Source organism: Anoplopoma fimbria, chromosome 1 (assembly GCF_027596085.1).
Source record: "Anoplopoma fimbria isolate UVic2021 breed Golden Eagle Sablefish chromosome 1, Afim_UVic_2022, whole genome shotgun sequence".
In the NCBI taxonomy this organism is placed as follows: Eukaryota; Metazoa; Chordata; class Actinopteri; order Perciformes; family Anoplopomatidae; genus Anoplopoma; species Anoplopoma fimbria.
The window spans coordinates 19134707-19158824 of record NC_072449.1 but is presented as its reverse complement, the minus strand read 5'-3'; the positions used below and the strand labels follow the sequence as shown (position 1 = coordinate 19158824).

At 39.0% G+C, this 24118-nt stretch overlaps 2 protein-coding genes across 2 annotated transcripts; one reads left to right on the top strand and one right to left on the bottom strand.

Annotated features, from left to right (window-relative positions):
- Positions 1-1707: 1707 nt before the first annotated feature.
- Positions 1708-11202, bottom strand: tmprss13a (transmembrane serine protease 13a). The gene is given in 14 exon segments (XM_054603675.1): positions 1708-2150; positions 2994-3073; positions 3076-3145; positions 3258-3400; positions 3641-3739; positions 4277-4452; positions 4694-4856; positions 5378-5421; positions 5844-5939; positions 6337-6463; positions 7120-7284; positions 7867-7977; positions 8113-8284; positions 11120-11202. Coding segments are annotated over 14 exon segments (1479 nt in total). The 5' UTR covers positions 11138-11202; the 3' UTR covers positions 1708-2135.
- A 2982-nt stretch (positions 11203-14184) lies between these two features.
- On the top strand, positions 14185-20068 carry il10ra (interleukin 10 receptor, alpha). The gene is made up of 7 exons (XM_054599278.1): positions 14185-14430; positions 15215-15335; positions 15577-15746; positions 15847-15992; positions 16320-16488; positions 17050-17168; positions 17395-20068. Exons 1-7 carry the CDS (start codon positions 14376-14378, stop codon positions 18328-18330), a joined length of 1716 nt encoding a protein of 571 aa, XP_054455253.1. The 5' UTR covers positions 14185-14375; the 3' UTR covers positions 18331-20068.
- The last annotated feature ends 4050 nt before the right edge of the window (positions 20069-24118 follow it).

Genomic DNA, 24118 nt, shown 5'->3' with positions numbered 1-24118 from the left:
CTCCACAACCTTTGTGAAGAAGCAACAGCTTGGCCACCTATATCTTTCACCATAATGATGTTACATCCCCATGGCAACAATGTGCGTCGTTCCATAGTGTCCAACGATTTCCATGGTAACAGTCTGCATCTAAAAAAAAAATATTCTGGCGCCGAACGAGAGATGGGGGCCGGAGTTCGCACATAAACAGGAGAAAGGGGTGTGGCACACAGCTTTTAGGACAGAATTAGACGTTTCCACGCAATATCTTAACGTCCCTTTTTAATTAAATGCATCAGCTTTAACGTAGGGGATAATGATTGTAAATCCTGCACCTTTTTTTGTTACCTGTGTTGCGCTCCGGCAACAAAGACCGAAGCTCAATAACGCAGATATAACCTCTCCTTTATCATGTGAACACTTGGCACAATAGCCCAAAAAAATCAGCACCCGATGCGTGACGTCTGCGCATTCATCCACTTGTGCGTCGCTCAACCTGTGGATCACCTGATGGAGCACAAAATAAAAAATGAGCCATATTGCGCCTTGTGCTTGTCACGCACGCCATCAGACATTTGGTTTACTGTTACAAGGCAGAGTGGATCTTCCACGCTCCTTTTAAGGCTTTGACTCGCATTTGCAAATTGTATTCTTTTTATTTTTTATTTTTTGCAGCGCAGCCGGTGAAGGTTGCAGTGATCAGTGCCAGCAGACACACCCTGGTTCTATTTTATATATAACTGATCAACAACAAGCAATGGCATCACTGCACATTGATGAGAACAAGGACCGCGTCCAGGGGCGTGTAGCCTAAATATTGCAAACTAAAATGTCAAATATTTTCACTTAGAAATGTGCGCGTTATCTTAACCTACTAATGACACGATTTATTGTCTGATACTAATTCACTAATATTAAAAAATTTGCTTTCCCTTTCAAGCCATCTCTCGTGGCTATTATGACGCCTCCTGACAAAATAAGGACAACACCATTTAAGACATGAAATATGCGCGCTTATCAACTTACCACTTGTTTCTCCAGCGGACCGTCGGTCAACAAACTGATATCCACCCTTAAAAAAATCTGTCAGCTTGTCTCACAAGGCTTTTTCCAAATATTCTCATCTGTCAATATGTGCACACTGCTCACACCTACTTGCCCTGGAAAAAATAGATGTGATGGATAACAATGTGACTCCTGGAGGGAGTGACTGCTTATTCTGTGCGTTGAATTCTCTCTCTCTCTCTCTCTCTCTCTCTCTCTCTCTCTCTCTCTCTCTCTCTCTCTCTCTCTCTCTCTCTCAGACATCATATACCCCCAGCATTAAGCCAGCCATGTGGGATTGACAGCTCGGAATGGATCACCTCCATAATAAGAATCGTTGTTGATCTTTATTTTATGTATGCTCAGTGATCCCCCACATTAGAAACAGAAAAATACAAAATCTTAGAAACAACATGGCCAATGCACATACATTTGGCATAAAGAGAACATACACATTGACATACAATGTCAGAAGAATAATTTCGGAAAAACTAAAGGTGCACGGGCGGAGTGCCAGCTCAATAAGAGGGTGACACTTGCTTTCTTCACAAAGTGAATATAAAGTGTACTTTTTTATTTCAATATGGGAAACAATAGTCAGCATAACCCTGCAATGTGTCCCAGAGGATAAAAAACACACCTCTACAATTATAAATAATTTTAAAGAGTATCATTTGAGGGGGGTTCACAGTAGAGTGGACTGTGTTTCATTGGCACAGAACACATAAAGGAAGGGCCACTCGTATTTAAAGTTTGCTTAACACAAAGGTAAAAACAAGTATACTGTATGACTGTGACACCAACAGGCAGAACAAGCAAATCAAGAATGCAAGACTGAAATCAGTGCTTTGATTGGTGTGTATCGATAATCAGGTTCAGGTAGTAAACATCACAGCCGAATGACAGAGGATGAAAAGTGTAGATAATGCAGAACACAAGAAAGATGTCCTGTGTTCACGCTGTGCAATTTATCGTGTTGTTATCCGCCAAGCCGTTCACCTGTTTGTCCTTCATTTTTAATGTGTAAATCCTTCCATGTCTCAACTTCATAATGCCGGGTTAATTGGGAAAGGGGGTGGGGGAGTAGAACTCCAGTAGGAGACAAAGGGACATCATGGCATCTCTAGCTGTAGGAGGCACAGGAAGTGTAAAGATGGTGAAACCCTTTAGCCTTAGGCTACATCCACACTAATACTTTTTCATTTAAAACAGTGGTTTGAAAACAAAAACGATCTCCATACACACTGGCGTTTCAGCATTGTTTACCAAATTATTTCTGTCCACACTAGCACGCCTGAAAGATAATATTACATGACTATTCACGTACACTAGGATGGCGGGTGCCGGTGTAAACAGGAAGTAGATTGGTTGCTTATTTACAGAAGATACAACAGAGTATTGAAGTTTTTTTCATGGTAAAAGGTAGTTCTTGATACTTAAGATCTTCCTCTAAAGTCTTCCTCTATATACTCAAACAGACAAATTTCGTGGAAAGTTTTAGAAGTTTTATTTTTCAGACTTCGTTAAAAGGCTGCACACAGACATACAATTTACTTTGAAATGAACACTTTCATAGATTATGGGTCAATACATTTGATCAACACACAAATCATACTCGTTTCCTCGGTTGGTTGTTGTCTGTTTTCACACTCGTAGCTCTGCTGGTGTTTGAAGGCTCTGCCGTACAGTAGAGCATTTATGCTTTTTGTCGTATTTTTTGTAACGAAGCTCCCAATCTACTTCCTCTTTACACCGGCATCTGCAATGCCCATTGTACTTGAATAGTCATTGTATATTTGTTTTCATGCGTGCTAGCATGGACCGAAATTTTATTTAGCAGAAGACGCTAAAAGGCCTGTGTTTTTTTTCTAAAACCCCCGTTCTGAACGAAAACGTAGTATTGTGGATGTAGCCTTAATCTAAATGCATCTTAGAATATTTATTCCGTTTTTTGCTCCATGTCTTCTTACCTGCATATTGCTATAGATCCACGGCAGAACACTGCTGACTTTGGTGTAAACGCCAGGCTTGTTTCTTCCACCACAGCCAGCCCCCAGCTGGTGATCCCCACCAGGTACCAACGGTTGCCACTCTGACACACCAGAGGTCCACCACTGTCACCCTGGAATAGTTCATACATAGTTAACATGCGTTTTTACTCTAAAGTTAGCTGGATGGTATGGGCACAATGCACATTCATCTGATAAACCTGTCCATTGTAATTGACTGCTCACCTGACAGGAGTCTTTGCCTCCATTCAGGTCCCCGGCACACAACATGTGCTTGGTCACGCCATCTGCATACACCCTGGGGCTATTACACACTTTTGTATCAATGATGACCACAGACACTTCCATTAGATCCCTGGAGATAGTGCCTATATTGGAGTAAACAAAATGCTCATTTATTTTGATAACAAGGCTCTAAAATATGTCAAAAATATTGACTGAATAAATGGGAACATTTACATTGAGCTTACATTGACTGATTAATATAAAAAAACAAAAAGGACAAACACTTTCAAGAAATAAATACTGATACATAAACTAAGCCATAAACCTTATTATATAATTTGTTACATTTCTAATAAACCCAGTGGCTCAATATTCCAGTTTACCTGATCCGGCCTTAGTGGTGCCAAAACCTGAGGTCCAGCATTTGGTTGCATGGGGAACTTCATAGTTAAAACCTGGCAGACAAGCTGGCCAGACTTTAGCTGGATAACACAAAAAGACGAGTTTTAATTAAGCGAACACAGCAGCGACCTTGTGCTCTTAAAAGGATAGGACTGTTGCCGAATGCACAAACACACACACAAACACACAGGGCTGTGCAAATCAGATTAACAGTATGAAAAGAAAAACATTTCCATGGCAGTAGCTGTGTATTGTTTTTTCCAAATGACACAATGCTGGAAGGATTTACAACTTTAGTGACTTGTTTAAGGACATTTCAGCTGTAGAGTGAATGTTTGGTGATACAGACTCTTGAACCCAGGTCAGCTGGGAGAAGGATTGTCTTTCAAGCCATTCCATCTTCCACCAGCTCACTCTACATACAGCTTATATTAACACATATTCCCTTTCGACAGCACAGCTCTTGTTTCATTTCCTGAGTCTTCTCTTTCTGCATCAGATTTAGACCATGACAGCTAACCAGGTGCTGACCTTACAACCTAATTCTGAACGCAGCCTCAGGTATGAAAGAAGGATTAACATCAACATTATTTTAATAAATTGAAGATGTGACTAACCATTTAATCTAACTGGAGATTTAAGTTTGATCAGAGCGACGTCCTGGTCATTAGTCTTGCCGTTGTAGTTCTGATTGAGTACGATCCTCTTAACCCGGTAGGGTTCAGGTAGTCGATCCAAAGACACAACGCCACCGTACACCTGCCAGTCCTTCTCCACGTTAGCTAAAGAGTTGCTTGTGTGACACAGAAAAAGACTGTTCAATGGAAAGCAATGGGCTCATATCATTATGGAATTGGTGCTTGTATTTTCAGCACTTTGAATCTTTGCTTTGTACATTCTTTTATGTATCAACAATATTCATTTTTATAATTACAATGTACAGCATGGATACTGAGACACAAATAAACACACATAAATCCATAGAGTAAGTTGTGGGAAATATGCAAGACAGGTTTTCTCAGTCAGTCAGTCACCTTTGGAAGCAGTGGGCAGCGGTCAGCACAAAGTCAGGAGAGATCAGGATTCCTCCGCAGACGTGGGAACTTTTGAAGTGCAGTGACATCTGCCAAGGTGACTGACCCACCTTAGCTACGCTGCCCCCAATAATCCGAGATGTAGACTCCTGCTGACCGCAATCTGTGAACGGGAGACAATGTTAGATACTTTACAATGCCAAAGAAACGGCCAAAAATATCTGAAAATAAGGTTGAGAGATAATTCAATATTAATGTTCGGTGAGGTTCAGTAAAATGGTGGTGATAGAATGATCATCGTCCTACAACCTTACAAAGCAAAAAGGGTTACTAACACAAAGCACCGATGGCCTAGGTAATGATAAAAAAGTGTATGCTGTATATATGCTGCAATGCCAGGAATATACCATGTACAGTAACAGCAGGTTCGATGACTGTAGTTGATTGCCTCAACTAGCTTGCATGCTACACTCCATATATGCCATATTTTGGATATGGTATCTCATTCTTGGTGCTTGTCACCCAACTCTGAGGTCTCTGAGTTTAATTCAGATGTTGATCAAGTACTGAAATAACTGGATTTGCAGTCATAGTTATACTGTGTGTGTAAGACAGAGACAGAGAAAGAGAGTGAGAGTGTCTGTGTGTGACTTATGACTTTAGGAACAGATGCACGCTCCTTACCCACACACTGTAGGAAGACTTTCTTCTGGTTTGGACAGGATGAGCTGTGTAATAAGAAAAAATATAAGGGGTAATATTTTTTTAACTGCTTTCACAAATATTGCTAAGTTTCACATGATGAGATAAACTTCATAACAAAGAAATTGGAATGATCATAAGCAGGACAAGGACTAAAGCTGCCCCCTCTTGGTCGATTAGTCGATTAATTAGTCGTTTTGGTCTTATTCGACAAGGATTTATTTTGGCGATTAGTCATTTTTTATGGATTTTCACACTGAAGACTTATCATCTCTGGCGAACACATGATTTAAAGTTGTGCTTTTATGTCATTCTTTGAGGAGAAACTCAGTTTTACAGATCTGTCGATTAATTTAACTAATGATTATTCCTCAAAAACAGTATGAGTGTAATTCTACTAAAAATTGTTTTGGTCAAGGGCAGCCCCAGAAAGGACTAGATTGTTTACCTGACTTTAACCTTGCTCTGGATAAGTGAAGATAAGCTGTTGCTCAATGTTAAACCAATGGACTCCTGGGCTGTAATTGCTTTGTAGACATAGGACCTGGAGATAGAGGAAAAAGTAGTTCAGAAAGCTAAAGAGATAAACTTACAGATACAGAGATCATTATGTTGAAACAATGCATCATTGAGTCTGAAAAGTCATTCGGCTTCTGTCACACTGAGACACCCCAGGGAGACCCTGTGGAGAATCAATTCAACCTAAACACACAGCAGCAGGTGAGGAAAAATGACATGGATCTCAGTGGGTAAATTACAGGTTGGAGACAGAAGCCCACATGTTTGCTAGCTGCTGATTACATTGGGATTAATGGATTAATGGTTATACAAAAAAGGTGATGTTGGAAATCTGCTTCTAGAGACTATTACAAATGTTGTTTAGCACACGTTTGGTTATGTTTGACAAAATTATAATTGAGTTATGAGTGATAGATCTTTACTCTCTCAATCCCACTTGAGCGCAAGTCAGATCGGCGTAGCTCTTGTTCCAGTCTTTGTAGCACACAGGTAGGAAGCGGCCATCTTGTGATGTCCTGACCTGCAGATCGCTGTCCATGCCAAATCTCACTGGGGAAATCAAAAGAAAGAGGTAAACTTAGATGGTGTCTCTTCACTGGGTTATACTCAAGCAACAGTAATGTGGAGTATTTGGCCTGTGTGCTGCTACTTTTGCAACTATAAACAATCAAAGGAAAAGCAAAAATCCAATTTGAAAGAAATTAGCTTCACTTGGCACGACTCCAATGAGAGCATGCGGCTGTGTGCATTTTCCCTCTTGTTTCTTCATATCACCTTAAATGATGTGCTGTCTCCTAGAATGCATTTTGTGTTATAAAGTATCACATAAATAAAAGTAATGAGTATCATAAGTTATTTGTATTAGTAAAGATTTAAGTTTCATCTCTTGTTTATACTAAAACTAAATACACAAGCCTACCATAGAATATTATCCCCATCACCAAATCTAGGTATGAGATCCCAACAGGAAAATCCTCCAGCCTATTTTTCATTTGAGGATATCCTTTTTTCTGTCAAGTGTCTACCCATGCCTCTTCATCTGTCATTGTGTTAGTCTGGTTCTCGTAAGGTCTATGTGTGTGTGTGTGTGTGTGTGTGTGTGTGTGTGTGTGTGTGTGTGTGTGTGTGTGTGTGTGTGTGTGTGTGTGTGTGTGTGTGTGTGTGTGTGTGTGTGTGTGTGCTTGTGTGTGCAGGTGCCTACTCACCACAGTTTGTTTCGTCAGTGCCCAACTGGCAGTCCCTTATTCCATCACATTGGACAGTATTGTTGGGGCAGGTGTCGATGAGTGGCAAAGACGGATATTCATCTTTGTCATCACTGTGCTCTTCATCATGGAATTGGTATGTTGCCCACCGGGTGCCATAACGAACTGTCGTTGGGGTAGTAATAAGTGTGGGTAAGTAAAGGTACCTTACTAAATGTAGACATGAAATGAGAACAGTAATGAATACTTTACCTCTCTCTCTCGCTTAATGAATATCAGTACAATATTTATAACAACTTTTAACTCATTCAAGACCAAATTTAAATGACCAATATTATATAAATGCCAACAAATATCTATGGATATGGGGGGGAGCAACAGGCATACTTCATAAAAGGTTAACTTCATAAAGGTTTAATACGTTAATAGATGTTAGAGGAGGGTACTGCAAACATATTTTTAAGAAGCTGCCAAACCAAAATATTGTTATTTTAATGTCTAAATAAAGCATTATATACCAGCAATAAAGTCAATTTCATACACCATTCAATCCCTTTTTAAAGTATGCATGTTATCGAAAACAAAACCACAAAAATGCAAGCAAATCTACTGTTATTAGAACCACAAAGACACAGGAAATATTGTGACTAATAGATACTTTGTATGCAGTTGCAATATGAGTAAATTAGATTAGCAAATTAATGTTAATGACATGGCCATTGATCTGTATGGATAAACACAGTATACCTCCAAGCCAGATTCCCAGTGCCAGCAGTCCGAGCACCAATACAGTTCCCCCTGACCCTCCGTAACACTGGGCATTACCCTCGCAGCATCTCTTCCTCTTTCTGCTGGGGGCTGGACACAGACAATACACAAACAAATACACAAACACACATTAATAAACTTTGGGACGACTCAGTCTCCCTTTGTTTTGCTCCTACACCTGCATCCATTGTATTCTGAGGAAAATGAGCTGCGGATACCACTCACATATGCTTGACTGTGGGACTTGGGTAACAACCACAGGTTGTACATACTGGGGGATGTATTGTGGATAGGCTGAGGGTGTCAGGCCTGGACCCACGCCATACACCACCTCCTCATAGGACTTGAGGGGGGGCTGGGTGTGCACCGCAATAGAGTAGTAAGGAGGGGGCTCGTTCTGTGAGGAAAAACAGAAAAGATAGATAGAAAGTAAATAACAAGCTGGTCATGTTTTAGATAAACCTCTTACTGAAAAAACACACTATGTGATGTAGGGTCTTTGTCCATTTTGCCATCTATTTCCCTTGGGAACAAGACATCGTGCTGTATTTAGGTATAATGATTTCAGTACATAGACGGACAATGAGTAGGCAAAAGGCAAGAGAGGCAAATTATTTGCATGTTTTTGGTTGCCAGGAGTGAGCACGTAGCCTATTGTCCTGCATGCAATCCTAACACTATTATCAAGCATGTGTTTAAATCCACACCTGGGTAACAACCTTACCAACAAAGACACACTTGATGTTTCCTGACAACAGTGTCTAAAATATCTGGTTTTACCAGTTAATTTCCTAATTTCCTTTGCCCTATTTGAGTCACAGCTCCTAGTAGTAATATCAAGAACTAAGGACTTAATCACTATTTGAGTATTTGGCATATGTAGGTTAACATCTGTCCATAAATGAGAAGTAATAGGGAGAAGAAAGACAACTAAAATTGTGTTTTTGTGGCAACAGTACTTTTACCCATTTGGCTAAAGCTCTACATGAGCTCTCTGTGAATGACTCATGATAAACGGATTCATAGGTTAGTCAGATTCTCTCACTTGTTAAGAAAACGCCTCTTAGACTACCAATGATATCTCCTTCTCTGTGTAGCTCTGTCTTTCTTCCATGAATATGAAAGAATTGGAAATGTCAGTGATTAGGAAAAGAGGAATTAGCTTTCTTTGGTTTTACTTGTTTGCACTGCACGTGGAAATATTACACACTGTTTAAGGAAAAAGTTTTAAATTTTGATATTTAATTTCAAACCGGGGCGTGAAAACAACAGTGTTATTGTGAATTATTTGGCCAGGCACAGTAACTTCCTGAAGTGTCTGAGTTCAAACAACAAAATATGACGTGTTAATTAGTTAGCTTTAGAGATGCTGCATTTGGTTACTTTACTAGTCTTTATTAAAGCTAATCTAACTGGCTGCTGGCTCTAGCTAAATATTGAACGTACAGGCATGAAAGTGGTTTAAATAATTAATTTTTCTCTTGGAAAAAATGCAAATAAGCATAAATCCCAAATGTCCAACTATTTCTTTAATTTAAATTTAAATTGAGATAATACATTCAACTGTCCACTTGCAATATGCACTTATTATAGTGCTAAGCTGTTAGTGTATGTGGTATGCAACTTTAGAAGTAAAGCAGAGATGGGAATGTTAATGCCAATGGGGAAAGTTATATGACTAAACTTGTTTGAACACAATGTGGCCTGGACACTAAACCCTGGAGAGTTACAATACAAGGAAGCTTGTGGTGAGTCATGACTGTCTTTTCTGTTATGCTTCAGTTCATAAGAAAAACTGATCAAGTTTACACAACCTACCTTGGGTTCAATTTTATATTCAGTACTTTAGGATGAGGAGCTTTTTTGTAAATGAGTTTTGGGTCTGAGTTAATACAGTCAGAAGTTCCACATCGTATAGGTTTGATATGATCAGTATCTGTTACTTTGCATTAAAACAGTAACATTGGTCTTGATTTGTGCAGGCTTGAGCATTAACCTCACCACTAGAGCAGCGAAAGCTTAGATTTAGTTTCTAAACAACAATGAGGATGGCCTTTACATAGCAGTCATGACACTTTTTCATTCACCCTGTGGATACACCTTCATAAACAGGGAAAAATATAATAAGAAAGAGATTATTCAATTGAGTTGGCACTGGCTATGGATGGACTCACTACAAAAGGTTGTTCATAAGACCATTTCTATTGCAAGCTGATCAAGTTCCAAAAATATGCCTATAGGGAGCACACACCCCTCTTAATTGAAGATGGGTGAGCTGAAATAGGTGGAGGAGCAGGTTCTTCATATTTCCCTGCAGAGCACTGTGCTTGGATCATCTTGCATAGTTTGCCTATTTACTTTTACAATGGAGAAATACTGTAAAAAGGTTTCACATTTAGGTTCACATTTAAAAGGTAAAATATTGACTTTTACAATAGCTATGAAAGTATAAAGTTACAAAGCTACCCGACATGAAACTGGAAACTAAAGTGTCCTTTCATAATTGGATATATGGCATCTGTCCAACACACATCACCCATTATCCCTAAAGTCTTGATTAAGATTAGAAAACACGGCACTCCAACACTTTTACATGTTTATGTTAATTGCAATAGGTGCAGTAAAACAGCTAGATAGCCACAAAAACACACATTATCTCCAAATTTAGATACAAATTGTAGATTTTTCAGATAAACTTAAAGACAAAGTTTTCCATTATAGGTGGACACAAATTTTCTACTTCTTACCCAAATTAAATCATTTTAACACCCATTGGTTTATCAAATCCAATAGGACTTATTGAATTAAAGATGCATTGTTAACGGCATTAAAAGTTGATGTTATGGAGCTACAAGGCATACATGAGAAACATTAATCAATTTAATTTTGAGAATTATTGGCTAAATAAAAGTGTTGTAATCGAAACCTAAGAAAAAGAACCCAGTTGGTTTAAACAAAACCTGTTGCCTGGCAGGAAAATTGAAACAAATAAGGTCAGCCTATAACCACTGCAATGAACAACACCAGTTTAAGGACAAAAAAACACACTGAAACTCAAACAGAGCAAACAGAGAGGCAGATAAACAGACCAAAAGCCACCATTCAGAGTATGCATGACAGTAATTTTAACTATTGATTTGAGGAATGTTGAAGTCAGGGGAGAGGACAAGATACACACTGTAGCACAAAGAGGGAGTTTTTGTTATAAGAGAAAGACAAAGGAAGAACCAACCGGGTCATGCTTTTCCATCGGACTCAGGTCAGCAAAGAGTGGAGAGTGGAGGTGAGCGCAGGTGGGTGTAGCTTTTTCACACCCAGACGTTTACTAACTAACCAAGTAGTGGTTGGAGTATGGTGGTGCCACATCAACCTAGCTACTCTTCTCTGTATTTCCTACTCCTCTCCTTTCTACTCTACTGTGTGTTTGTCACTGACCTTCATCCAAACAACAACAGGTAGGTCAGCCTTCCCCTTCCCTGCCAGACACCTCCCACTTCCAGCAACCATCATTCTTTCAGACCTTCATTCTTCAGCTCACAGAGAAAGGGTGTGCCCGGTACTCCAGCTTCCCACCTGCCAGACCAGTTTTGTGGAGAGACTGAAACAGTCAAAGCTTGTTTCGCAGTGTTGAGCTCCATAATGGCTCAAATGACACCAGAAGAGCTGTCAGGGCCCTGAACCAAAATGTCTTCTTCTCCACACAGAGAGAGAACTTGACTAGTTTTCCTATAAATTTAAATTCTACATTATTGCAATTTAATGCAGTATGTGTTATCTGAAAATATCACAATATGCTCATAGGCCGTATAAGGAAATACTCTGTCATTTACTGGAAATACAGATAATGAATCATGTTTGTTTGAATTTGTTAATCCGCCACTCATGTGTGCCCCACCTTTTTGTGTTGCCTGCCTATTTACATAATGTCTGTTGGACCAGTACTTGTCAAGGTGTGAAGATCCAACAAGGCTAACCCTTCACTGTGTCTCCATTTGTAAGCTTCCCACAGTTTACATTAGCTTCTCAGTGTGTGCTCTTCCTGCTTATTTCATCCTGACACAATATATTGGACTTATCAGGATCAGAATTCAGAGAATCAGAATTTTGGTCGACCCAGAACGTATCGACCAATAAGTCGACCAGTCGACTAGGACTTTACAGCCCTACAATCTAGCTGGCAGGTGCTGTGTGATAAGTGGGACCTGCGCCTCTGTTGACTTTGTGTTGTGTGCCTCCTTTTTTAGAATGTACAACATACGAAACAACACATCATTATGAATATAGGTCATTAAGGTGGCCTAGTGGTCTATGACTCATACCACATAACCACAATGTACCAAATTTGAACCTGGCTAAGGACCTTTGTAGCACTTTATCCTCCAATCTCTCTCTCTCTCTCCACATTTCCTTCCTTTGTCACAACTCTGTACTATAACACACATTAAAGTCTATCTTAATGTAATCATTAATGAGTTTATGAGAAGCACCGAACGCAAGATTCAATGTGAAGATGCATTTACCTTGTAACACAACTAGAGGGTGATATTATACAGACTTCCAATGTGCATTCAGCCACTCCTCACTACCAAGTGACTCAAAAGAGAAGTCCCCCTTGTGAACACTGGCAGATGATCTCTGACATTTAAGTGGCGTCCCACGGTTCAGTTTTTCTCAGCAGTTCTCTGTCCGCCTGTGAGACAGAAACCAAATAGTGACGCTAGCAAACAGATTCATGATTTGGTGTGTTTGCATTTACCAGGAACTAAAACTTAAACAGTCTCATGTGAAAAGGAGGTGAGAAACAGAGAGGGGAACCGGGTGACATATTTGGCTAGAATTAAGAGAAAAGTGCTTTCTCAGAATTTAAAGTGTATTTATAAGAATCCAAGAATTAGAGTATAACAGTTTGAACAGAGTAAAGCAATTGTTCAACTAATAATTGACTTTGCCTCCTCAGCAGCTGTGTTATATGTAAAGTATGCTAACAACTTTAAATGCAGTTTCAATGGGACTGATTATCAACATCAGGTCTGCATGCAAACAGCAAGAGTTTGGTCTTTTAACGATGCGACAAATATCCTGTGAAGGACGTAAACATTGTATTTAATTACCAAACAAGATCATGTGAGAGACCTGGCTAAAGGCTGGCACTGTTATATTGTAAACAGAAGAGACAAGTGAGATAGTTGATTGAACTGTAAACAACCCTGTAGTTTTAGGGTAATTGCATTAGAAATATCTTGTTGTCTCAGATTTTTATTATAGAACAGTTTCCAGCAGACTCCAGGAGGAAAATAAATGTAAATAAAAATGTAGGCCTTGATGGAAGCTTTGCACTTACTAACAGTCAGTATATGAAGGTGAATATCTTAGACAGTGGTTACATTTCTTAGTAATTTGCGAATATAGTGAACTTATCTGTGGGTGGACACCATTCATTTACTCATTTTCTTTCATGTCTGACTAAATGTTGAACTTATGGGTTGCAGAGTAAATGAGATGTAAAGATAAAGTTCCATGGTCACTGTGGTTTGTGAAGATAAAGTTAATGATATTCCACACAATTTTTAAAAAGGTTGTGCCTGCCACAAATCATGTCACAAATCAGATAATGTTTTACCTGATTTGCCTTTTTTTAATGTTTGTTTTGCTTGTCAAACATATTCATCCAAACTAACCCAGAAGAAATGTGTATTTTTAGTTGTCCCTATAGTTCTCACAGCCATCTCTATCATTGCTCTTTGCAAAAACCACCTGCAATGCAGCCAACCACAACTGAGGTTTAAAATACACAGACTATCACAGGAAAAAAAAACAAATGCTGGTGCTGTACACACGAACTAAACAGAAGCAAATAAAGAAGCTATGTGTCTGCTATAATGCAGATTGTATTTTTGATGATGGAAAGTAAGAAGTTTAAAAAAATGATGATTAAAAGCAACATGTTGCCCATATAATCAAACATCTGCCTGCAATCACAAAAAGTGAGAGGGGAATCCCTAAATACTTCCCTTTTCTGGTCTCTGAGTCACGTACAGCCCAGCAGTTCACTGTACACCATGAACCTACTGTGAGTGGGGAAAGAGGAAAATAAAAAACAAAAGAGGAAGGTAAATGATTGGTGGGAGAGAAGGGAGAGATGAAACTAGCAGCAGCGTCACTGATGTAGTCACAACAGGAAGCGCATCATGTGAGAGGGAGGGGGGTTGAGCAAGAGTGACAGATATATTTTGGGGGACTATGTAAATAATTAGGCAAAAACCAGCTGCCTCTTCTTATTTCTTCCACAGATGAACAGACACCACATCAGTGAGAGAACAGCTGCTTCACCACTGGATACATTTATGAACCTTTTTATGTTAATCTGAACTGTTACGTGGACTCGCTGTAGAGGAAAGATGTTTCAGTCTGATTTGCTTCACTGATGATTGAAATAAGGGACTTTTTTGGTGGCTACTGCCTGGATTTTGATTCTCCAGCTACCAGACATGGATATGACCAATAAGACACTACTTTCTGTCTTCCTGATCATCTGTGTGTCAGGTAATTAACACTTTTTATTACACAATATCTTCAGTCTTATCTGTTTTATTTTATCCCGTTTTGTATTTAAATAAATTTTACTATGTTTGTCTTCACTTTTCTTAATTTCACATGAATTTCTAACGGCTGGAAATTTTCAATTCAATTCAATTCAGTTTATTTTGTATAGCCCAGAATCACAAATTACAAATTTGCCTCAGAGGGCTTTACAATCTGTGCACATGCGACATCCTCTGTCCTTCCCTCACATCGGCACAGGAAAAACTCCCCATGAAATGTTACTGTCATGGCAAATACCATAAGTCAAATACAGAAATTCTGGTAAATGTTTAGTTGTTACAATGAAACTTATTATCTAAACCTATGTTTACAATATGATTTCATTATGAAGACGTCAGGTGGAAAAAAGAATTGCATCAGACATTTATTGCAAAATGTCCTGTTCCACTCAGTTGAATGCAGCCCACAGAGTGGTAATGGGTTAAACCCTGTTCCCTGTACGAAAAACCCACATTGTCATTATCGTCAAACATCCCATAAATGATCAGCAAGAAGGCAGCGGCTTTTTCATTAGCCAGACTTCCTTTTCTTCTTCCGACCACATCCTTCTATCTAAAGATAACATTTCAGCAGTTTATGGTTTCACAGTCTAGATTAAAAACAGTACAAAAGTCTCCTCTCTCAACCATATAATATAAAACTGTTTTTTATTTAAAGAAATGTGAATGATTGTGTAATAATAAGCACTGAATATTCATGATAATTTCCCCTTTTACTACGGCAGGACTGGACGTCCCTCGGCCTGACGAACTGGATGTGAATATTATGGATGGGGAGGTAATTGTACTTTGGAAACATCCTGCGGACGCCCCATCAAACTCCCACTACAATGTACAAATGGCAAAGTATGTTTAACTTTTACTTCAGAGTTAAATTGTCAGTTTTGTTCACAAATGTCCTATTATTTTGCATTTCAAATTTCACAGCATTCTGTTTCCTTTTTCCTTAACATCTACACTGTGTACATTGTTATTATTGCCCACTGATTTATCTGAATCGACTTTTATTGAAATTATATATATATATTTTCATATTTTTATCATATTCAGCTCCTTCCAGTTTGTGACTGGGGTTTTCTGTCCTCAGGTACACTGATGAATGGGCCGAGGTGGCCAGCTGCACCGGGATCAAAAAGACCTACTGTGACCTTAGCAGCCTTATACATGACTATCGTTGTGGATACAAGGTCAAAGTTCAGCTAGTTGCAGGAGACGACGTTTCTGCGTGGAAAGCCAAAAGATTTCTCCCAAGTAAAAGTAAGAATACCTGTCAGTTTGGTAGGACCTCAGTGTACCATGGTTGTTACATTGTAATTTGGCTATAGGTTTGATTTCTTACCTCTCCCTGGTCCTATAGGTGATTTGCAGCCTCCCTCCTTCACCTTGTGGGCAACTTCCAGCACTCTGACTATTTATGTTCACCAAAAACCCATTCTGAAAAAACTCTTTCCTTATGGGCTCACCTACACCATATACTTGGAGGAGAAAGGACAACATATAAAGGTATAATATGTGAAATAATTTAAGGCAGCACCCACACTTCCCACCAACCCATCATTAAAATATGTATTATGTAGTATGTATTGTTTGTTAATAAATCAGTGCTATACGTAGCTACATTTTTTAAATTCAGTTGAAAAAAAGTCCAACTTTGTTTTTGGTTTTACAAACCTTATTGGGCCTTGGTAAGGTTAATGATCCAATAAAACAATTTTACAATATTTAATGTCATGTAATAAACGTCTGAACCTTACGCATCCCAGGCTATATTGTAAAATGTGGTCAATACAATGCCTTGACCTGCGTGGTAATCAGACTTTTCCCCTACAGAACACCACAGCATACCTGAACGATAACGAGGAGGAGGATCAGAGGATTAAGACTTTCAGTTCTCTCCGCTGGGGGCGAGAATACTGTGTCAGCATCAAAGTAGAGGGCATTGGAGCTCTGTCCACCAGCAGTGTGTCCACTAAACAGTGTCTGCACCTACCAGAGCAAGGTGAGTAAATATTGGTATGATGATGCACAGCTAAGAGACAGCATATTTTAACAGCAATCAGATTGTTAGAATGTAGGTTAGTTTAGTGGATTTATGTAAGTAAAACAAAAAAAAGACATAATACATAAAAAATAATTTCGCTGGTGAGATACAAAAAAAACCAATAAAAGGTTTTTCAAATACATCTCACCATGAAAAGTTTAAACAATATCAACTAAAATAAATCTAACAATAAAATAAATATGAGACACATTCATATGTCAATTCTTACAACAGACAGGGCACAAAACTGCATTAAAGAGATAAGGCAAGATAATATTTTCACCATTTTCCATTATTTGTGCTGTGCGAAGCTAACGGTTTGCTAGTGGTAGCTCCATGTTTACTCTTGGTAAGAGTAAAATAAGCACATTTCTTGTCACTAATCCATTGGCCAAATTGTTTAAGTCTGTAAGAAAGAAAGATTGTGTTGCAATATATATATACAAGTTTAAATCTACTGATAAAACAGATTACACCATTGCTCCTATTAAACCTTCTCCTGTATTTGTTCCCCCACAGAATGGTTCGTGATAGCTGTGTCATCCTTATCTATTCTGGGTGTACTGGCCAGCGTTGCTATTATGGCAACTTTTCTCCAGTGTTACCTGAGACGTCCAGAGAAAACACCTGCTGCATTGGTAAGTACATTCAAAAACCAGATACTGGGGCAAATTACAGTATACAAACTTGAACTGTCAACTATGCGGAAAACAGAACGAAAAGTTGGTTGTTTAATTACAGCACATTCTTCATACAAGCCTTGCTGAGATGGTTCAGTTGGTCATAACTACCTTTGTTCCTGCACATTATTTTATGAGACAATAAATAATACAACAGCCTCCTTCTTCACTCTTCTCACCCCAGAAATCCCCTTTAAGTGGCTGGCTTCCACTTTCTGTTGGAGAAGGGACTATGGAGGTTGTTACAGACAAAGGATGGTTCCTGTCCGCCGACAGAACAGAAGTGAAAAACTGTGTCAAAGATCCGGTGACACATGACACTGTAACAGAGGACGATAGAGAGGAGGAGAGGAGGACCAGCATGGACAGCGGCTTGAGCATGGAGTCCAATTCTGCTACAACCAGCGGAGGAAGTTGTCCAATGAGACAAGATGACAGTGGCTGTGGGAGTTTAGGAGAACAAGAGAGCTCCACTAGCTGTCAGACAGATTACTCTCTAAAGGATGAGAGGACTGATACCGACGTGGCCAGGAAGAGGGAGGACAGTGGGTTGGGGCTGTGCTGCCAGCTTGATTCTTCTTCTATGAGTTTGGATGGACAGGACAGTGGATCTCTAAAGGTTGCTGGGTGTAATTATCGCAGCCATAGCCCCTCTGCCGTGCAGATTAATGTCTGTGATGATGAGGAGCTGTTTAAACAGATGCTTCCCGACTCAGTTTTGGCTGAAGTGGTCACAGGCTACAGGGCTGGGCTTCAATCCTGTATTTGTTTAGGAGCAGGACAGTGTACCTGGTGCCATAAACAAGGACATTATGGAACTGAGGTTATCAAACAATACAGAGCTATGTGTATTGAAAATGGACTACTGAGCAGCAAATGTGATTTTGTGGACTCTTACAAGGCGGGGCTTACATTTTCAAGTTATTCTAAAACATCACAAATGGACACTGTCGTAGTGGATGACTTAGAAACAACTTTTGTACAACTGGGGGAGACTTTCCCTCTGCTAACAGCTCTATCAACACTGCCCCTAGTGGACGGAGGACAGGACGGAGGACAGGACTTCAATATGAACAACCTATCGCTCTCTCTCTGTGACGTACAGTTGAAGACCGACTGAAGCAATGTGGAATGCAACAACGCTATTTATAAAAATCATGCTGACATAACCTCCATACCTAAATACTATATTTGATCATTTCCTTTCCTTACATGACACAATCATTCAAATAAATAATTTGAGTCACGGAATAGCAGCATAAGTCAGTATTTGGGGGGGGGGTTCATATCAATTATGAAACTTTGTATGAAGAAGGGGAAAACTGTGAGTAGAAATAGAACAAGCCACAAGCTGTTATTGAACAAAGGAAGAAAATAGACGTTAGACCACACAGCTGCTGGCTGCTAGCTGTTGGTTGGAGTCTCAGGAGCTTCTAGAGATGGAGAACATAAGGTCAAAGACCTTATTCAACCCTATCACACTGGGTATATTTAAAACTGACTTAACTGCTGTATGCCGGAAGTGAAACTGGTGTGGGGTGCAATGCTGAGAAACAGTTTGACAGTTACGTACTCTTGGACATTTTGCAACTACTCCTTGCTCTCACCTACGCCAACAATGTCCGTAAGCAACCTGTAAAGTTTCTGAAAAGTATATATTTATCTTTCCAATATCCAAACATTAGACAAAATAAAATACTTGTAAGCCATTTTAAATGTGTGGAATATCAAGGGGTGTCAAACAAAGGAGCAAACATGTCTCTTGCTATTTTCAATGACATGCAGGACGGTTGTCACAGATATAAAGCCAGAGACATTCATGTGCTTATAGCCTAAACAGCAGGTCTGTCTTAAATTATTTATTTGATATTCATTGTGTAATATTGTGAATGTGACTCGTCTATCATTAAAAGAAACTCTCTGGAATGTTCTGCAAATGTCACACATTCACAAAAAAAACCCAACCAAATGAAATGATGTTGATTTCAGAAACAATGATTAGAAGACGCCCAGAAACAACAGGGTGATACTCACTAGAAAATAAACATTACATATCACTTTGCAGTTCTCGGGATCCCCATATGCAAATTCTGGGTACAGGAACCAGAGCGGTGGTTTCGAAGCTTCTGAACTAAGAAACAAACACTTCCTCTTATAGGCTTAAACTCAGTTAAAGAAAATCCCGCTTCACATTGAATAGAGCAAATATTGTCAACAGGGCTGAAGTTTCAGATACCCAACATTTATCTTAGAACTATAAGTAAAATCTTCACATACGCTGTTAGGATATACCACTCTTGACAAAGTAGATCCCTGCCAGTGGTGGGGAAATCATATGACCTACTAAACATACTTAACTATAGGGGAAGTGAGACAGCTTTTGGCTTATCCTAAAAATAAAAACCTTCTTCTAACTGCAAAGACTCACTTTACTGGTTTTGACGTACGTGTTAACTGATGATCACCAAATGGAGATCATAGTTAATCTTCTTTCTTTTACCACTCCATGTTTGGCTGCTGTTAGGAGGCCTTGTGGAAAACGTTTTCCGTTGAGCCCCTGCTAATCCTACCACTACGTGGAGCGCTACCAGTACCCCAATGCTAGAATAATACTTTATGTGCTACTTTGTTGTAATTTGATTAAAAACAGACCTCTGCCTTGATGATTTTGAGGCAGGGACTCTACAAGATGCAATCACAAGATTAACTAATAACCTGGGACCTACCTTGGTTGACATTTTACTTAAGAGGGACCAAATAAATAAATAAATTGCACTTAATTAACATAACAGCTTGTATTTGAAGAGGACAGGCAGCTGTGCAATTATTCATTGATATTAACAATATCTTAAAATGAAATATGGACCAATTTTTACATGCTATTTTGAGGCCGTAAATTCCCAATAAAGCACTACAATTCATGCATATCTGATAATTTGTGACTGCCAGTAGCTCTGAGAGTTACTGCAGTTTGTGTGTACAGTCACATGATATTTTTGGGGGGAGTGGAAATCAGCTAACCAAAGCAATAACCAAGAAAAGGATTAATCACTTTGCAGAAACAAAAATGGAAACAGTAATCTATCCGACATGTGTGAATAAAACGTAATAAGTGTCTCCCATAGGAAAGAAGTTGATTAAAGTTTCGAGGCAATTACAGGAAATGTTTATGGTACCCAGACATACGAAAGTGGAATGTCTCACCTTTGAGTGACTGGCCTGAATTTGTTTTCGCACTTATTTTCTGCTCAGCTAAGTTGTTGTTTTTGACAAAGTGGAGAATTTGACCTTTTCACCTTCTTGTAGGTAGCTCATATCAGAAAAACATCAGATACAGAAAAACATGTTTTAGTTTGATTAAAGGAAAAGCTATGAGACATAATTCCGCCAACCATAGAAAGTATCAAAAAGGTAGTAGATACATGAAGGGGAAGCCACCTGCAGCTTACAAGAAAAACGATCTGCCTGGTTGCTGTGGTTAAGCTGTTGATATTTCACCTTCACGTCAAATGTTCTTCTCATCTGTAGCAGAATGTAAGCATTTGTTTCTCTGTAGTGTGTGTGTGCGAATGCGGAGGTGTGCGAATGCGGAGGTGTGCGTGCAGGCGAAAAGCCACAACATGTCAAACTGATTGAGACAGTTGTCATGACATAAAGCAAAACTAATGACATGAAATTGTAAGGATATATATATTTTAAAATGTATATTCCACATTATTTTGAATTCATTATTTTGCAATGTCATTATAATTACATAAGAGTACAACTTTGCATACACAGAAGCATGTAATGCCCCTCTTTCAGTTTCAAAGTGGGCACTTTGTTTTCAGATCAAAAGTCTTAGTTGGCAAGTGACATGTTTCGAAAGCATGACATCACACAAAGTCATGTGAAAATAACATGGTTATATCCCTCCTCAGTATTCAGGTAGAAACATCAACATGAGTTATAGCAGCAAAATACAAACAGGAATGAATATCATACTGAAAACAAGATAAGTGATGCGTAGGAAAGTGACAGACGAGCCGTGTGCTTTCTGTCATGGTAGTTGTTGCCACAATTAATTGCCACCAAGTCGGCCGTCATTTTATGATACTGCTTATGGAGAAGGGAGGACGAGACTTCTTTAAGCCAACTTTGCTGTAGAAAGAGAAATCAACCATGAAACATGATATATGAGTAAATAAAACTTTGAATTTGAACAGCCTGTGAGGAAAAGATCAACTTACTTGAGCACTTTGTCTTTCAGTGATGGCTCTATACAGAAAGAAAAAGAGAAGAATGGATGTACATTTCAGTGTGACATAGCATGACAGATTCAACATATAGTAGTCTTAATTGTTGGTTAAGTTGTTCAGTACAGACCAAGAAAGCGTCTGCTAAATGACTGTAATGTAATGTAATGTAATGCATGCCAGGTTAACAAAGTGAAAGTTTTTTAAAGGGCCGGTTCACTGGTTAATAAAAAGTGGTGAACTGACTCACTGAACCTATGCTCACCGTTTTTCTTGCAGCATTTTTTGCACTTGTGCTTGCAGCAGAATTGCACAATGGCAATTGTAAAGAGGATGGCCAAAATACCAAAGCCCACAGCAACACCGACTGCTGCCGAGTTTACGCTGCTCCCTACAAACACAAATACAGAGAGGTGATCAGATTAAAGTCATAGATTTATCACAGATCATTTTACATACATTCAAAGAACGATAAACAAGCCAAATGAATGATTCTCTTTTAGTTTTATAGGGTATTGTATTTCTGACATTAATGATTACATACTGAAATAGTGATTTGTCTGGCTGCCTTGGCCTAATTGGATCAATATGTATCTGTTCATTGTGAGTGAATATTCACTCCGATGAAATGAGATTGGTAAATCAATCATTGGGAAAGATGCCCGCTCTGCCATCAGCCTTTGAAAAGAATGTGGAATGACGTGTGCAGAGGGACTTTAAGGGACACAAATACAGCTGACACTTGATGTAAACAGTGGTGACATCTATTACATTGCCATTTCATTTTTTCTCCTAACTGCACAAGTTCAGCAGCAGCAGATTGAGTAAGCGTTACTACTAAAGTTTCAAAGTTGTATTTGCTGCTTTACCTTTGCACCTTTCAAGCAAGAGTATATGTACATGCATTATGGCAATTGTGACAATATATGACAATTCATGTTTTAAAGACACTTTCAATATACATTCTAAGTTGCCAGCTAACACATAGAGAAGTAATACATAGTTAAAGGAAACAAGCAGAGCTCAATGACAAGGGATTTGTGAAATGTGTATCCCAACAAAGCCTTAAAAGACAATGACTCCAAAGCAGACGAGAACATTTTGTTGGAATTTAAGGACAACAATGTTGTAAAAGTAACAATGAAAAATAAAGCTGGATCACTAAGCAGAGCAGTTTTTTTGAAAGTTGTTTGTTTTCACATTTACTGTAAACAGAATTGAAATGAAGCATCTCAGCTGAAAGACTCTTACCACCATTCCCCATAGCCGACCAGCCAGGATGACCGATGTTATTTCTTGTCTTCTCCTCTCCTTCCTGTCCGTTTGGTGATGAACTCTGTCACTCACTTATTTTTTACTTTTAATCAGTCTCACTAAATGATTTGTCTCTAATCTAAAGATCCAAGGCAGAGTGCTCTCTCTTCCCCCTTCTTTTGCCTACGTCTGCTTCTCCACATCCCCATACCAGTCATTCTTTCAAACCAGTCCATCTTCTTTCTTTATCTTGCCTTTCTTCTACCCTTTCTTTATTCGAAAATGTAAGAACAAAGTGGATCTGACAGCCTGTCGTTCTCACATGGACATTCATGCTAAAGAAAATCTCTGTGGAGTACTTTGATACTGTGCATTGTAACAACTTTACAAGCCTCACTGAGATCCAACAGGAAACTTACACAGAAACTCTAGAACATTCTGGTCTTGTTTTAAGCTTTCAGATAACTATTTTGAAACCAAAGCAACAGCATCACAAGCCTTTCCTTTTTCAATCAGGCTCTTATAGCTTCAATACTAGCCTCTCCTTTTTCCCTCTTTATAAAAATCATTAACAGACAGCCATGTAATGGCACCTGAATTAGGTGGTGCTTTGGGACCCCTGCTGGATGACTGAGTTACTACACCCCTTAATCATTATTGTTGAAAATAAAACAGTCAAATAATTGTTTTGATCATAACAAAATACATGACATTGTCATAGCAAAACTAGGATATGAAGATATTTTTCCTATCTTTATTTAGGAGAGTGTAGGTGGGCCATTAAATGATTGGACGAGATTACTGCAGTCCTGCAACAGCCACAGATAGCAGATGTGTTCTTTTATTTTTGTCAGGGCTTTTGATTTATTGATTGCTCTCGAGATTTGTCTGTTCTGCTGTGCAAGGGGTAAATCATTGTTGCGAGGGATGATGGGACAGCTATCTGAAGAACAAGGGCCACAACAGAGCAGATGGAACCGTAGGGACAGTAGAAAGAGGGTTTGGTGAGAGCAAATATTTAACAAGAATGGCTTGAATCGCAGACTGACTGAGTAGGAACTACAATCTGGCAAGGTGAATGTGGCAGAGCTGAGTCTTTGCAGAAGTCTTGGTTATGGGATGGGTGGCAGCTATAAGCTCTGCTCTGCCTCCGACACACACACAAACACACACTGAAGAGAGAGAGGGAGAGACACTCATGAAGATGTCCCATGAGCAGATGTAACAGAAATATATATCCCTGACAAAGCCTGGTATCTATATATATAACAAAAAATATAATCTCAGTAGAAATAAAGATAAAATATGCTAACTTTAAATACTGTGTCTTAACATGCATTTTCACAAATGTGGCATATACATGTGTGTCAGTATGTTCATTAGGTGAGCAGTAGCAGTAAGCAGAGAAATGTATATTTT